This window comes from Salmo trutta, unplaced genomic scaffold (assembly GCF_901001165.1).
Source record: "Salmo trutta unplaced genomic scaffold, fSalTru1.1, whole genome shotgun sequence".
Taxonomy (NCBI): domain Eukaryota; kingdom Metazoa; phylum Chordata; class Actinopteri; order Salmoniformes; family Salmonidae; genus Salmo; species Salmo trutta.
In genome coordinates, this window is record NW_021823104.1 from 2,338,459 (window position 1) to 2,352,398 (window position 13,940).

General features: G+C 44.3%; 1 protein-coding gene and 1 long non-coding RNA gene across 3 annotated transcripts; both read right to left on the bottom strand.

The window, feature by feature from the left end:
- Positions 1-2,308: 2,308 nt before the first annotated feature.
- Positions 2,309-9,425, bottom strand: LOC115188952 (coiled-coil domain-containing protein 97). 2 transcript variants are annotated; one of them, XM_029747783.1, is made up of 6 exons: positions 8,937-9,425; positions 8,033-8,230; positions 7,154-7,313; positions 4,753-5,028; positions 3,649-3,772; positions 2,309-2,584 (listed from the first exon to the last, which is right to left on the bottom strand). In XM_029747783.1, the coding sequence occupies exons 1-6, from the start codon at positions 9,162-9,164 to the stop codon at positions 2,437-2,439; spliced, it is 1,134 nt and encodes a 377-aa protein (XP_029603643.1). In that variant the 5' UTR covers positions 9,165-9,425; the 3' UTR covers positions 2,309-2,436. The 2 variants fall into 2 exon arrangements, with proteins under 2 accessions (XP_029603643.1, XP_029603644.1); XM_029747784.1 differs by having other exon boundaries at positions 8,033-8,197; positions 8,937-9,419.
- LOC115188953 (uncharacterized) lies at positions 3,926-4,745 on the bottom strand. The gene is made up of 3 exons (XR_003876653.1): positions 4,183-4,745; positions 3,999-4,144; positions 3,926-3,960 (listed from the first exon to the last, which is right to left on the bottom strand). It is a non-coding gene; the product is annotated as an uncharacterized LOC115188953 (long non-coding RNA).
- Positions 9,426-13,940: the final 4,515 nt, after the last annotated feature.

A 13,940-nucleotide genomic window follows, 5' to 3' on the forward strand; every position in this document is an offset into this window, starting at 1 on the left:
ACTCTAGAGGCAAGCCAGAGGGCCAGAGGGTACACATTACTCTAGAGGCAAGCCAGAGGGTACACATTACTCTAGAGGCAAGCCAAAGGGTACACATTACTCTAGAGGCAAGCCAAAGGGTACACATTACTCTAGAGGCAAGCCAGAGGGTACACATTACTCTAGAGGCAAGCCAAAGGGCACACATTACTCTAGAGGCAAGCCAAAGGGTACACATTACTCTAGATGCAAACCAGAGGGTACACATTACTCTAGAGGCAAGCCAAAGGGCACACATTACTCTAGAGGCAAGCCAAAGGGTACACATTATTCTAGAGGCAAGCCAGAAGGTACACATTACTCTAGAGGCAAGCCAAAGGGTACACATTATTCTAGAGGCAAGCCAGAAGGTACACATTACTCTAGAGGCAAGCCAGAGGGTACACATTACTCTAGAGGCAAGCAAAAGCGGAGCCTAAGCCCCTTCATCGGTGATTGGTCAACAGTGGGGATTCTTCAATAAAGTCTGTAATTCAACTGAGAGACGACTTGTTTCCATGCAAATGTTTTATTTAAAAATACTTTACCAAATATCTTAGTTAAATGTAAAATTGCGCAACTAAGATCTCTAAGACAAACATGTTAAAATTAACAACAGATTTATTGATTTATCTTGATTATTTTGGCTACAGCCTCTCAAAATGGACAAACTGTACTATTGCCGCTTTATTCTCGTTTTTTAAAATCAAATCAAATGTTATTTGTCACATACACGTGTTTAACAGATGTTATTGCTGGTGTTGCAAAATGCTTGTGTTTCTAGCTCCAACAGTGCAGTAATATCTAACAATACACAACAATACACACAAATCTAGAAGTAACAGAATGGAATTTAGAATATATATATTAAATAAATAAAGGTTAGGATGAGTAATGTTGCTTTATCTTGGCCAGGTCGCAGTTGTAAATGAGAACTTGTTCTCAACTGGCCTACCTAGTTAAATAAAGGTGTTCCCACATATGCTGAGCACTTGTTGGCTGCTTTTCCTTCACTCTGTGGTCATCCCAAACCATCTCAATTGGGTTGATGTCGGGTTAATTTAATGGAAAAGAGATGTTTCTGGACAATGCTGCATGGTTGACAAAATGACAGAGCAGCACAGATTACGGTTTGATTTGAGAAGGGTGCTTCTTCCTCCCTGCTTTCACCTGATGGCGTGATGGGCCTTTACCTCAGCATCATCGAATATGCCCATTATAAACCGGCTAGTTTGGCTCCTGGATGCTGATTGGCTGAAAGCCGTGGTATACCACAGGTATGACAACACATTTATCTGTACTGTTCTAATTTACATTGATAACCAGTTTATAAAAGCAACAAGGCACCTCGGAGGGTTTGTGATATATGGCCAATATACCACGGCTAAGGGATGTCTCCAGGCACTCCGCGTTGCGTCGTGCCTAAGAACAACCCTTAGCCGTGGTATATTGGCCATATATCACACCCCCTCGTGCCTTATTGGTTGAATAGAAGACTGGTCTGGCGAACCATAATGAGCGGTATTACATGGGCGGGGAAATCATGAGCACTGTTCATTTATAGGATTCATTTGCTAGTTGAATTTCAATCCCTGAACGTGTTCTCCGCCATTAATGGAAACTGAAAAAATCCCTCGGAAATAAAAATGGAACCGATTTCACTCCTGGAACACAATTTCCACCTGTTTTCAGCCCTTTGAAATATTACAAATCAGCTCTCTGACTCATTCAGAAATACTAACTCTTCATTGAGTCGCTGACTCAGTTACAATCAGCTCTCTGACTCATTCAGAAATACTAACTCTTCATTGAGTCGCTGACTCAGTTACAATCAGCTCTCTGACTCATTCAGAAATACTAACTCTTCATTGAGTCGCTGACTCAGTTACAATCAGCTGTCTGACTCATTCAGAAATACTAACTTCATTTGAGTCGCTCAGTTACAATCAGCTCTGACTCATTCAGAAATACTAACTCTTCATTGAGTCGCTGACTCAGTTACAATCAGCTCTAACTCATTCAGAAACACTAACTCTTCATTGACTCGCTGACTCAGTTACAATCAGCTCTCTGACTCATTCAGAAATACTAACTCTTCATTGAGTCGCTGACTCAGTTACAATCAGCTCTCTGACTCATTCAGAAATACTAACTCTTCATTGAGTCGCTGACTCAGTTACAATCAGCTCTCTGCCTCATTCAGAAATACTTCAGTGGCCAGTGTTGTCAGCAGGGTCCAAACAAGAACTAAGGAATTAGTTAGGAACTAGTTAAACTGGCTAACAACGTAGGTAAACATACATGATTTATTGCCATCCATACAAACTGAATATTACATGAATGTGATGAGAACAGAGTAGGAACATAGTTTAGTTATTACAGAAGCTATCGTATTTACAGTCCAAATGACAGCTGCTGTCATGACATCATAACTACAGTCATCTCCTCCTCCTCCTCCTCCTCATCCTCCTCTTCCTCCTCCTCATCATCCTCATCGAAGTACTTCTCCTCTGCATCTCTGTTGACGATGTCCAGGTTGTCGTAGTCGGGATTCCCATCCACTTCACTGCAACACAACACAGCTGGTAAAGTAGTTCAGTCTGTCCACTGCAACACAGCTGGTAAAGTAGTTCAGTCTGCCCACTGCAACACAACACAGCTGGTAAAGTAGTTCAGTCTGTCCACTGCAACACAGCTGGTAAAGTAGTTCAGTCTGTCCACTGCAACACAGCTGGTAAAGTAGTTCAGTCTGTCCACTGCAACACAACACAGCTGGTAAAGTAGTTCAGTCTGTCCACTGCAACACAGCTGGTAAAGTAGTTCAGTCTGTCCACTGCAACACAGCTGGTAAAGTAGTTCAGTCTGTCCTCTGCAACACAACACAGCTGGTAAAGTAGTTCAGTCTGTCCACTGCAACACAGCTGGTAAAGTAGTTCAGTCTGTCCACTGCAACACAACACAGCTGGTAAAGTAGTTCAGGCTGTCCACTGCAACACAGCTGGTAAAGTAGTTGGTTCGTCAGTCATTCATTCAGTTAGTCTACCCAGTTGTTAATTTAGTTAGTCTACCCAGTTAGTCTACCCAGTTAGTAATTTAGTTAGTCTACCCAGTTAGTCTACCCAGTTAGTAATTCAGTTAGTCTACCCAGTTAGTCTACCCAGTTAGTAATTTAGTTAGTCTACCCAGTTAGTAATTTAGTTAGTCTACCCAGTTAGTCTACCCAGTTAGTAATTCAGTTAGTCTACCCAGTTAGTAATTTAGTTAGTCTACCCAGTTAGTCTACCCAGTTAGTAATTTAGTTAGTCTACCCAGTTAGTCTACCCAGTTAGTAATTTAGTCAGTCTACCCAGTTAGTAATTTAGTTAGTCTACCCAGTTAGTAATTTAGTTAGTCTACCCAGTTAGTAATTTAGTTAGTCTACCCAGTTAGTAATTTAGTTAGTCTACCCAGTTAGTCTACCCAGTTAGTAATTTAGTTAGTCTACCCAGTTAGTCTACCCAGTTAGTAATTTAGTTAGTCTACCCAGTTAGTCTACCCAGTTAGTAATTTAGTTAGTCTACCCAGTTAGTCTACCCAGTTAGTAATTTAGTCAGTCTACCCAGTTAGTAATTTAGTTAGCCAGCTACTAACCTGTAGTTAAAGTCTTTGTCGTGTCCGTCCAGGAAGCGTTGGTACATCAGAGTGATGAACTCGTCCCTGAGCAGTGCTTTCTCCTGGGGTGTTGGTTCATAGCCCTCTGCTCCCAACCCTCCAGCTGGAGGGACCACACACACACACACACACACACACACACACACACACACAGAGACACACACACACATACACACACACAGTACCGTGAGACACACAGAGACGTGATCAGAATCCCTTACCTTCGCTGCAGACTACCTTCTCAAACTGTTAGCCGACCGTAGTGAATCACTTACCTTCGCTGCAGACTACCTTCTCAAACTGTTAGCCAACTATAGTGAATCACTTACCTTCTCAAACTGTTAGCCAACCGTAGTGAATCCCTTACCTTCGCTGCAGACTACCTTCTCAAACTGTTAGCCAACCGTAGTGAATCACTTACCTTCGCTGCAGACTACGTTCTCAAACTATTAGCCAACTGTAGTGAATCCCTTACCTTCTCAAACTGTTAGCCAACCGTAGTGAATCCCTTACCTTCGCTGCAGACTACCTTCTCAAACTGTTAGCCGACCGTAGTGAATCCCTTACCTTCACTGCAGACTACCTTCTCAAACTGATAGCCAACCGTAGTGAATCCCTTACCTTCGCTGCTGACTACCTTCTCAAACTGTTAGCCAACCGTAGTGAATCCCTTACCTTCGCTGCAGACTACCTTCTCAAACTGTTAGCCAACCGTAGTGAATCCCTTACCTTCGCTGCAGACTACCTTCTCAAACTGTTAGCCAACCGTAGTGAATCCCTTACCTTCGCTGCAGACTACCTTCTCAAACTGTTAGCCAACCGTAGTGAATCACTACCTTCGCTGCAGACTACCTTCTCAAACTATTAGCCAACTGTAGTGAATCCCTTACCTTCTCAAACTGTTAGCCAACCGTAGGGAATCCCTTACCTTCGCTGCAGACTACCTTCTCAAACTGTTAGCCAACCGTAGTGAATCACTTACCTTTGCTGCAGACTACCTTCTCAAACTGTTAGCCAACCGTAGTGAATGTCGTCAAACTACTTCCTTGTTGAACGTACGTCTGGTGATGCTGTGTATCTTACCCTCTTCCTCTCCCTCTTCCTCCTCCAGTGCCTCCTCCTCCCTGTCCTGCTCCTCCTGCAGCCGGCTCTGGATCAGTCTCTCCTGGTAGGAGTTGAGGAGGAGGTGGGCCAGTCCCCCCTCTGCTCCCCCCGGGCCCCGCTCCTCCCCTGCTCCTCCCTGCATGGCCTCGAGGGAGCAATGTAACAGCTGCTCCTCAGTCAGGTATTGGCCGATGTACTGCTCATACAGTAGGGGCTCCCGGCTTCTCATCTGGTCCTCGCTGAAGTACTGGCCCTCTGGGGTGGTTAGAGACATGAGTGAATTTAAATATGCTCTCTCTAATTCTCTCTTTCTCTTTCTTTCTTTCTCTCGGAGGACGTGAGCCCTAGGACCATGCCTCAGGACTACCTGGCTTGATGACTCCTTGCTGTCCCCAGTTCACCTGGCCGTGCTGCTGCTCCAGTTCCAACTGTTCTGTCTGCGGCTATGGAACCCTGACCTGTTCACCGGACGTGCTACCTGTCCCAGACCTGCTGTTTTCAACTCTCTAGAGACAGCAGGAGCGGTAGAGATACTCTCAAAGATCGGCTATGAAAAAGCCAACTGACACTTACTCTTGTGTTACTGACTTGTTGCACCCTCGACAACTACTATGATTATTATTATTTGATCCTGCTGGTCATTTATGAACATTTGAACATCTAGGCCATGTTCTGTTATAATCTCCACCCGGCACAGCCAGAAGAGGACTGGCCACCCCTCATAGCCTGGTTCCTCTCTAGGTTTCTTCCTTGGTTTTGGCCTTTCTAGGGAGTTTTTCCTAGTCACCCCTCATAGCCTGGTTCCTCTCTAGGTTTCTTCCTAGGTTCTGGCCTTTCTAGGGAGTTTTTCCTAGCCACCGTGCTTCTACACCTGCATTGCTTGCTGTTTGGGGTTTTAGGCTGGGTTTCTGTACAGCACTTTGAGATATCAGCTGATGTAAGAAGGGCTATATAAATACATTTGATTTGAAATTTGATTTGATCCCTACTGCCTCTGATCTGGAGGACTCACTAAACAGAGAACATCCCTGGTCATCCCTACTGCCTCTGATCTGGAGGACTCACTAAACAGAGAACATCCCTGGTCATCCCTACTGCCTCTGATCTGGAGGACTCACTAAACAGAGAACATCCCTGGTCGTCCCTACTGCCTCTGATCTGGAGGACTCACTAAACAGAGAACATCCCCACTGCCTCTGATCTGGAGGACTCACTAAACAGAGAACATCCCTGGTCATCCCTACTGCCTCTGATCTGGAGGACTCACTAAACAGAGAACATCCCTGGTCGTCCCTACTGCCTCTGATCTGGAGGACTCACTAAACAGAGAACATCCCCACTGCCTCTGATCTGGAGGACTCACTAAACAGAGAACATCCCTGGTCGTCCCTACTGCCTCTGATCTGGAGGACTCACTAAACAGAGAACATCCCCACTGCCTCTGATCTGGAGGACACACTAAACAGAGAACATCCCTGGTCATCTCTACCGCCTCTGATCTGGAGGACTCACTAAACAGAGAACATCCCTGGTCGTCCCTACCGCCTCTGATCTGGAGGACTCACTAAACAGAGAACATCCCTGGTCGTCCCTACCGCCTCTGATCTGGAGGACTCACTAAACAGAGAACATCCCTGGTCATCCCTACTGCCTCTGATCTGGAGGACTCACTAAACAGAGAACATACCTGATACTCAGTCTTCAGCACCAATCACTGAGTACCAGGGTCTGTGATTGGTTGCTAGGCTGAGTACCAGGGTGTCTGTGATTGGTTGCTAGGCTGAGTACCAGGGTGTCTGTGATTGGTTGCTAGGCTGAGTACCGGGGTGTCTGTGATTGGTTGCTAGGCTGAGTACCAGGGTGTCTGTGATTGGTTGCTAGACTGAGTACCAGGGTGTCTGTGATTGGTTGCTAGACTGAGTACCAGGGTGTCTGTGATTGGTTGCTAGGCTGAGTACCGGGGTCTGTGATTGGTTGCTAGGCTGAGTACCAGGGTGTCTGTGATTGGTTGCTAGGCTGAGTACCAGGGTCTGTGATTGGTTGCTAGGTTGAGTCCCAGGGTCTGTGATTGGTTGCTAGGCTGAGTACCAGGGTCTGTGATTGGTCCTGAAGGCTGAGTACCAGGGTCTGTGATTGGTTGCAAGGCTGAGTACCAGGGTCTGTGATTGGTTGCTAGGCTGAGTCCCAGGGTCTGTGATTGCTTGCTAGGCTGAGTACCAGGGTATGTGATTGGTTGCTAGACTGAGTACCAGGGTGTCTGTGATTGGTTGCTAGGCTGAGTACCAGGGTGTCTGTGATTGGTTGCTAGGCTGAGTACCAGGGTGTCTGTGATTGGTTGCTAGGCTGAGTACCAGGGTCTGTGATTGGTTGCTCGGCTCACCCCTCTGCAGCTCCCTGAGGGCGGCGTAGCGTTGGTTGCGAACCCGGGTCCTGTTAGAGCGTCCCGCTGCTCTCCGTCTCACCTCACGGCAGTAGTACTGCGCCCGGGGGTCAGAAATCAGATGGCAGAACGATGACAGGTGCTGAGGCTTCAGGTGGGCCTGGGGGAGAAGGGTAGAGGTTAGAGGCCCTGGGGGAGAGGCCCTGGGGGAGAGGGTTAGAGGCCCTGGGGGAGAAGGTTAGAGGTTAGAGGCCCTGGGGGAGAGGGGGAGAGGCCCTGGGGGAGAGGGTTAGAGGGCCTGGGGGAGAAGGTTAGAGGTTAGAGGCCCTGGGGGAGAGGGTTAGAAGCCCTGGGGGAGAGGGTTAGAGGTTAGAGGCCCTGGGGGAGAGGGTTAGAGGTTAGAGGCCCTGGGGGAGAGGGTTAGAAGCCCTGGGGGAGAGGGTTAGAGACCCTGGGGGAGAGGGTTAGAGGCCCTGGGGGAGAGGGTTAGAGGTTAGAGGCCCTGGGGAAAAGGGTAGAGGTTAGAGGCCCTGGGGGAGAGAGTTAGAGACCCTGGGGGAGAGGGTTAGAGGCCCTGGGGGAGAGGGTTAGAGGCCCTGGGGGAGAAGGTTGGAGGCCCTGGGGGAGAAGGTTAGAGGCCCAGGATAGAGCAGGTGTTGGCCATATATCATCCTCTATATAAAACCAAGTCGTACTCAGGCCAGTTTCAGATACAGAGATACTGTGTGAATACAGGAAGTGAACGAGATGGCAAAGCATTCATGTCTCCAAAACAATACGTGTAAAAAAATGTGTCTAGAAAAATAGATTTCAAACATATTTAACTTTTCTAAGGTTTTATTTAATCAGGGGGAGACCAAACTGAGACCAAAGAGGTACCTGGTATCGCTCCAGAAACACCAGGGGCTTGGTCCGGTACTGTCCGAGCAGCTCCTCTCTCCGCTGGGTTAAGGTCAGCTCTGCCTCACCTACCTGCTGGCTCTTCACCTGGCTACCACTCACAGCCACCACCTCCACCATGGCACACACACTGCTGGGATCTGCCTGGGAGGAGACACACACACCGCTGAGATCCGCCTGGGGAAACACACACACACCGCTGAGATCTGCCTGGGGAAACACACACACACACCGCTGAGACCCGCCTGGGGAAACACACACACACACACACCGCTGAGATCCGCCTGGGAGGAGACACACACACACACCGCTGAGATCTGCCTGGGAAGAAACACACACACACCGCTGAGATCCGCCTGGGAGGAGACACACACACACACACCGCTGAGATCCGCCTGGGGAAACACACACACACACCGCTGAGATCTGCCTGGGGAAACACACACACACACCGCTGAGATCTGCCTGGGGAAACACACACACCGCTGGGATCCGCCTGGGAGGAGACACACACACACACCGCTGGGATCCGCCTGGGAAGAGACACACACACACCGCTGAGATCCGCCTGGGAAGAAACACACACTGCTGAGATCCGCCTGGGGAAACACACACACACACACCGCTGAGATCCGCCTGGGGAAACACACACACACACCGCTGGGATCTTTTATGTATGAAATGTATGCATTCACTACTGTAAGTCGCTCTGGATAAGAGCGTCTGCTAAATGACTAAAATGTAAAAATTCCCTGTCCTTCACCGGTTGGTTGCTATCTAGTTCACACATTAACATGACAGATGAATGGAGGGTAGTCATCAATATCTTTGGTAACATCTGGTTGTTTACGTCACTATCTCTCTCCTTGTTGCTACTTCTCACCTGGTTCTCCTGCGGCTCGTCCTCCTCGGTGTTGGCGGTTGCAGAGCAGCTAGAAGCTGGTTCGGTTCCCCTGGGACCGGGCTGTGGGTCGGGCCGTGGTCGCCGGGGGTCGGGCCGTGGTCGCCGGGGGTCGGGCTGTGGTCCCCGGGGGTCGGGCTGTCTGCAGGCCACCGGTTCATCGCTGACAGGCGGACTGGACTCGGGACCAGGGTCGATCTCCCCCCACATGGCGGACAGCACAGCGACGACACCTCTATGGTCCAACTTCCTAGTTACAGACGGAAGGTCCCTCTTTCTTGTGAAACGACACTAATCTGATAAATACTGGTTGAAAACAATATTAGAATTCTCACTGCATTTAAAAAAGTTTATAAACATTTTCGCATTTCTTCGTTATTTCGAAAATGTCGCTTCCTGGTCCGTCGTTGTTATCAGTCCCCTGATTACCAAGGTACATAGATCAAGGTTCCTACCACAAAACGTTACGGTTCATTATTGCTTTTTTTTTTTTTTTTTTCTTTTAACTTTTCCAATTATACTAAAACATATACGGAAGTTGAATGATACATTTAAAATGCATATTTAACAAAGAACATTAGCCAAACATACAGGTTTAAGAATATATATTTTAACAAACGTCTGATCTTATATTGTATACTATACATTCAGTTATACATATTATACTGTATACTATACATTCAGTTATACATATTATACTGTATACTATACATTCAGGTATACATCTTATACTGTATACTATACATTCAGTTATAGATATTATACTGTATACTATACATTCAGTTATACATATTATACTGTATACTATACATTCAGTTATAGATATTATACTGTATACTATACATTCAGTTATACATATTATACTGTATACTATACATTCAGTTATAGATATTATACTGTATACTATACATTCAGTTATACATATTATACTGTATACTATACATTCAGTTATACATCTTATACTGTATACTATACATTCAGTTATAGATATTATACTGTATACTATACATTCAGTTATACATATTATACTGTATACTATAAATTCAGTTATAGATATTATACTGTATACTATACATTCAGTTATACATATTATACTGTATACTATACATTCAGTTATAGATATTATACTGTATACTATACATTCAGTTATACATATTATACTGTATACTATACATTCAGGTATACATATTATACTGTATACAATACATTCAGTTATACATCTTATACTGTATCATAGCCTGGTTCCTCTCTAGGTTTCTTCCTAGGTTTTTGGCCTTTCTAGGGAGTTTTTCCTAGGGAGTTTTTCCTAGCCACCGTGCTTCTTTCACATGCATTGCTTGCTGTTTGGGGTTTTAGGCTGAGTTTCTGTACAGCACTTTGAGATATCAGCTGATGTACGAAGGGCTATATAAATAAATTTGATTTGATTTGATTTTGATATACTATACATTCAGTTATACATATTATACTGTATACTATACATTCAGTTATACATATTATACTGTATACTATACATTCAGTTATAGATCTTATACTGTATACTATACATTCAGTTATACATCTTATACTGTATACTATACATTCAGTTATACATATTATACTGTATACTATACATTCAGTTATAGATCTTATACTGTATACTATACATTCAGTTATACATCTTATACTGTATACTATACATTCAGTTATACATATTATACTGTATAATATACATTCAGTCATACATGTCATATCAGCAATGAGATTCAGGGAATGTTTGTTTTTAATAACATGTCTATGTGTATTAATAACCCCTCCTTATAATGGGTCTATGTGTATTAATAACCCCTCCTTATAGAGAATGTGTCTATGTGTAGTAATAACCCCTCCTTATAATGGGTCTATGTGTATTAATAACCCCTCCTTATAATGGGTCTATGTGTATTAATAACCCCTCCTTATAATGGGCCATGTGTATTAATAACCCCTCCTTATAATGGGTCTATGTCAGCATATTAATAACCCCTCCTTATAATGGGTCTATGTGTATTAATAACCCCTCCTTATAGAGAATGGGTCTATGTTTATTAATAACCCCTCCTTATAATGGGTCTATGTGAATTAATAACCCCTCCTTATAATGGGTCTATGTCAGCGTGTATTAATAACCCCTCCTTATAATGGGTCTATGTGTATTAATAACCCCTCCTTATAATGGGTCTATGTGTATTAATAACCCCTCCTTATAATGGGTCTATGTGTATTAATAACCCCTCCTTATAATGGGTCTATGTGTATTAATAACCCCTCCTTATAATGGGTCTATGTGTATTAATAACCCCTCCTTATAATGGGTCTATGTCAGTGTGTATTAATAACCCCTCCTTATAATGGGTCTATGTCAGCGTGTATTAATAACCCTTCCTTATGGAGAATGGGTCTATGTGTATTAATAACCCCTCCTTATAATGGGTCTATGTGTATTAATAACCCCTCCTTATAATGGGTCTATGTCAGCGTATATTAATAACCCCTCCTTATAATGGGTCTATGTGTATTAATAACCCCTCCTTATAATGGGTCTATGTGTATTAATAACCCCTCCTTATAATGGGTCTATGTCAGCGTGTATTAATAACCCCTCCTTATAATGGGTCTATGTCAGTGTGTATTAATAACCCCTCCTTATAATGGGTCTATGTGTATTAATAACCCCTCCTTATAATGGGTCTATGTCAGTGTGTATTAATAATCCCTCCTTATAATGGGTCTATGTGTAGTAATAACCCCTCCTTATAATGGGTCTATGTGTATTAATAACCCCTCCTTATAATGGGTCTATGTGTATTAATGACCCCTCCTTATAATGGGTCTATGTGTATTAATAACCCCTCCTTATAATGGGTCTATGTCAGTGTGTATTAATAACCCCTCCTTATAATGGGTCTATGTGTAGTAATAACCCCTCCTTATAATGGGTCTATGTGTATTAATAACCCCTCCTTATAATGGGTCTATGTGTATTAATAACCCCTCCTTATAATGGGTCTATGTCAGTGTGTATTAATAACCCCTCCTTATAATGGGTCTATGTGTATTAATAACCCCTCCTTATAATGGGTCTATGTGTATTAATAACCCCTCCTTATAATCGGTCTATGTGTATTAATAACCCCTCCTTATAATGGGTCTATGTGTATTAATAACCCCTCCTTATAATGGGTCTATGTCAGTGTGTATTAATAACCCCTCCTTATAATGGGTCTATGTGTATTAATAACCCCTCCTTATAATGGGTCTATGTGTATTAATAACCCCTCCTTATAATGGGTCTATGTGTATTAATAACCCCTCCTTATAATGGGTCTATGTGAATTAATAACCCTCCTTATAATGGGTCTATGTGTATTAATAACCCCTCCTTATAATGCGTCTATGTGTATTAATAACCCCTCCTTATAATGGGTCTATGTGTATTAATAACCCCTCCTTATAATGGGTCTATGTGTATTAATAACCCCTCCTTATAATGGGTCTATGTGTATTAATAACCCCTCCTTATAATGGGTCTATGTCAGTGTGTATTAATAACTCCTCCTTATAATGGGTCTATGTGTAGTAATAACCCCTCCTTATAATGGGTCTATGTGTATTAATAACCCCTCCTTATAGAGAATGGGTCTATGTGTATTAATAACCCCTCCTTATAATGGGTCTATGTGTATTAATAACCCCTCCTTATAATGGATCTATGTGTATTAATAACCCCTCCTTATAATGGGTCTATGTGTATTAATAACCCCTCCTTATAATGGGTCTATGTCAGTGTGTATTAATAACCCCTCCTTATAATGGGTCTATGTGTATTAATGACCCCTCCTTATAATGGGTCTATGTCAGTGTGTATTAATGACCCCTCCTTATAATGGGTCTATGTGTATTAATAACCCCTCCTTATAATGGGTCTATGTCAGTGTGTATTAATAACCCCTCCTTATAATGGGTCTATGTCAGTGTGTAGTGAATGTTAAGGCTTTTCTCATGAATCCTCCATTTTGATTTGCACCAGTTGTTCTCCAGAATAAAGACATGGCAGAACACTTTTGACTTTATTTTCAATTTAGTTTCTTTAATAGAATCTTATTTACACAGTATTTTGTCATTAATGTTTAGTAGCCAGGAAGTTACAATACTCTGCTTCCATCTTTACACAACGAACAACCTCTCCACTGTTACCAACACACTCATACTGCAGTACTGGGAGTCCTGGTCCTGTAGCCCACTGAGCTAAAGGCCTCAGGTCAGAGGTCACTCATACTGCAGTACTGGGAGTCCTGGTCCTGTAGCCCACTGAGCTAAAGGCCTCAGGTCAGAGGTCACTCATACTGCAGTACTGGGAGTCGTGGTCCTGTAGCCCACTGAGCTAAAGGCCTCAGGTCAGAGGTCACTCATACTGCAGTACTGGGAGTCGTGGTCCTGTAGCCCACTGAGCTAAAGGCCTCAGGTCAGAGGTCACTCATACTGCAGTACTGGGAGTCCTGGTCCTGTAGCCCACTGAGCTAAAGGCCTCAGGTCAGAGGTCACTCATACTGCAGTACTGGGAGTTGTGGTCCTGTAGCCCACTGAGCTAAAGGCCTCAGGTCAGAGGTCACTCATACTGCAGTACTGGGAGTCCTGGTCCTGTAGCCCACTGAGCTAAAGGCCTCAGGTCAGAGGTCACTCATACTGCAGTACTGGGAGTCCTGGTCCTGTAGCCCACTGAGCTAAAGGCATCAGGTCAGAGGTCACGCATACTGCAGTACTGGGAGACGCGGTCCTGTAGCCCACTGAGCTAAAGGCCTCAGGTCAGAGGTCACTCATACTGCAGTACTGGGAGACGCGGTCCTGTAGCCCACTGAGCTAAAGGCCTCAGGTCAGAGGTCACTCATACTGCAGTACTGGGAGTCGTGGTCCTGTAGCCCACTGAGCTAAAGGCATCAGGTCAGAGGTCACTCATACTGCAGTACT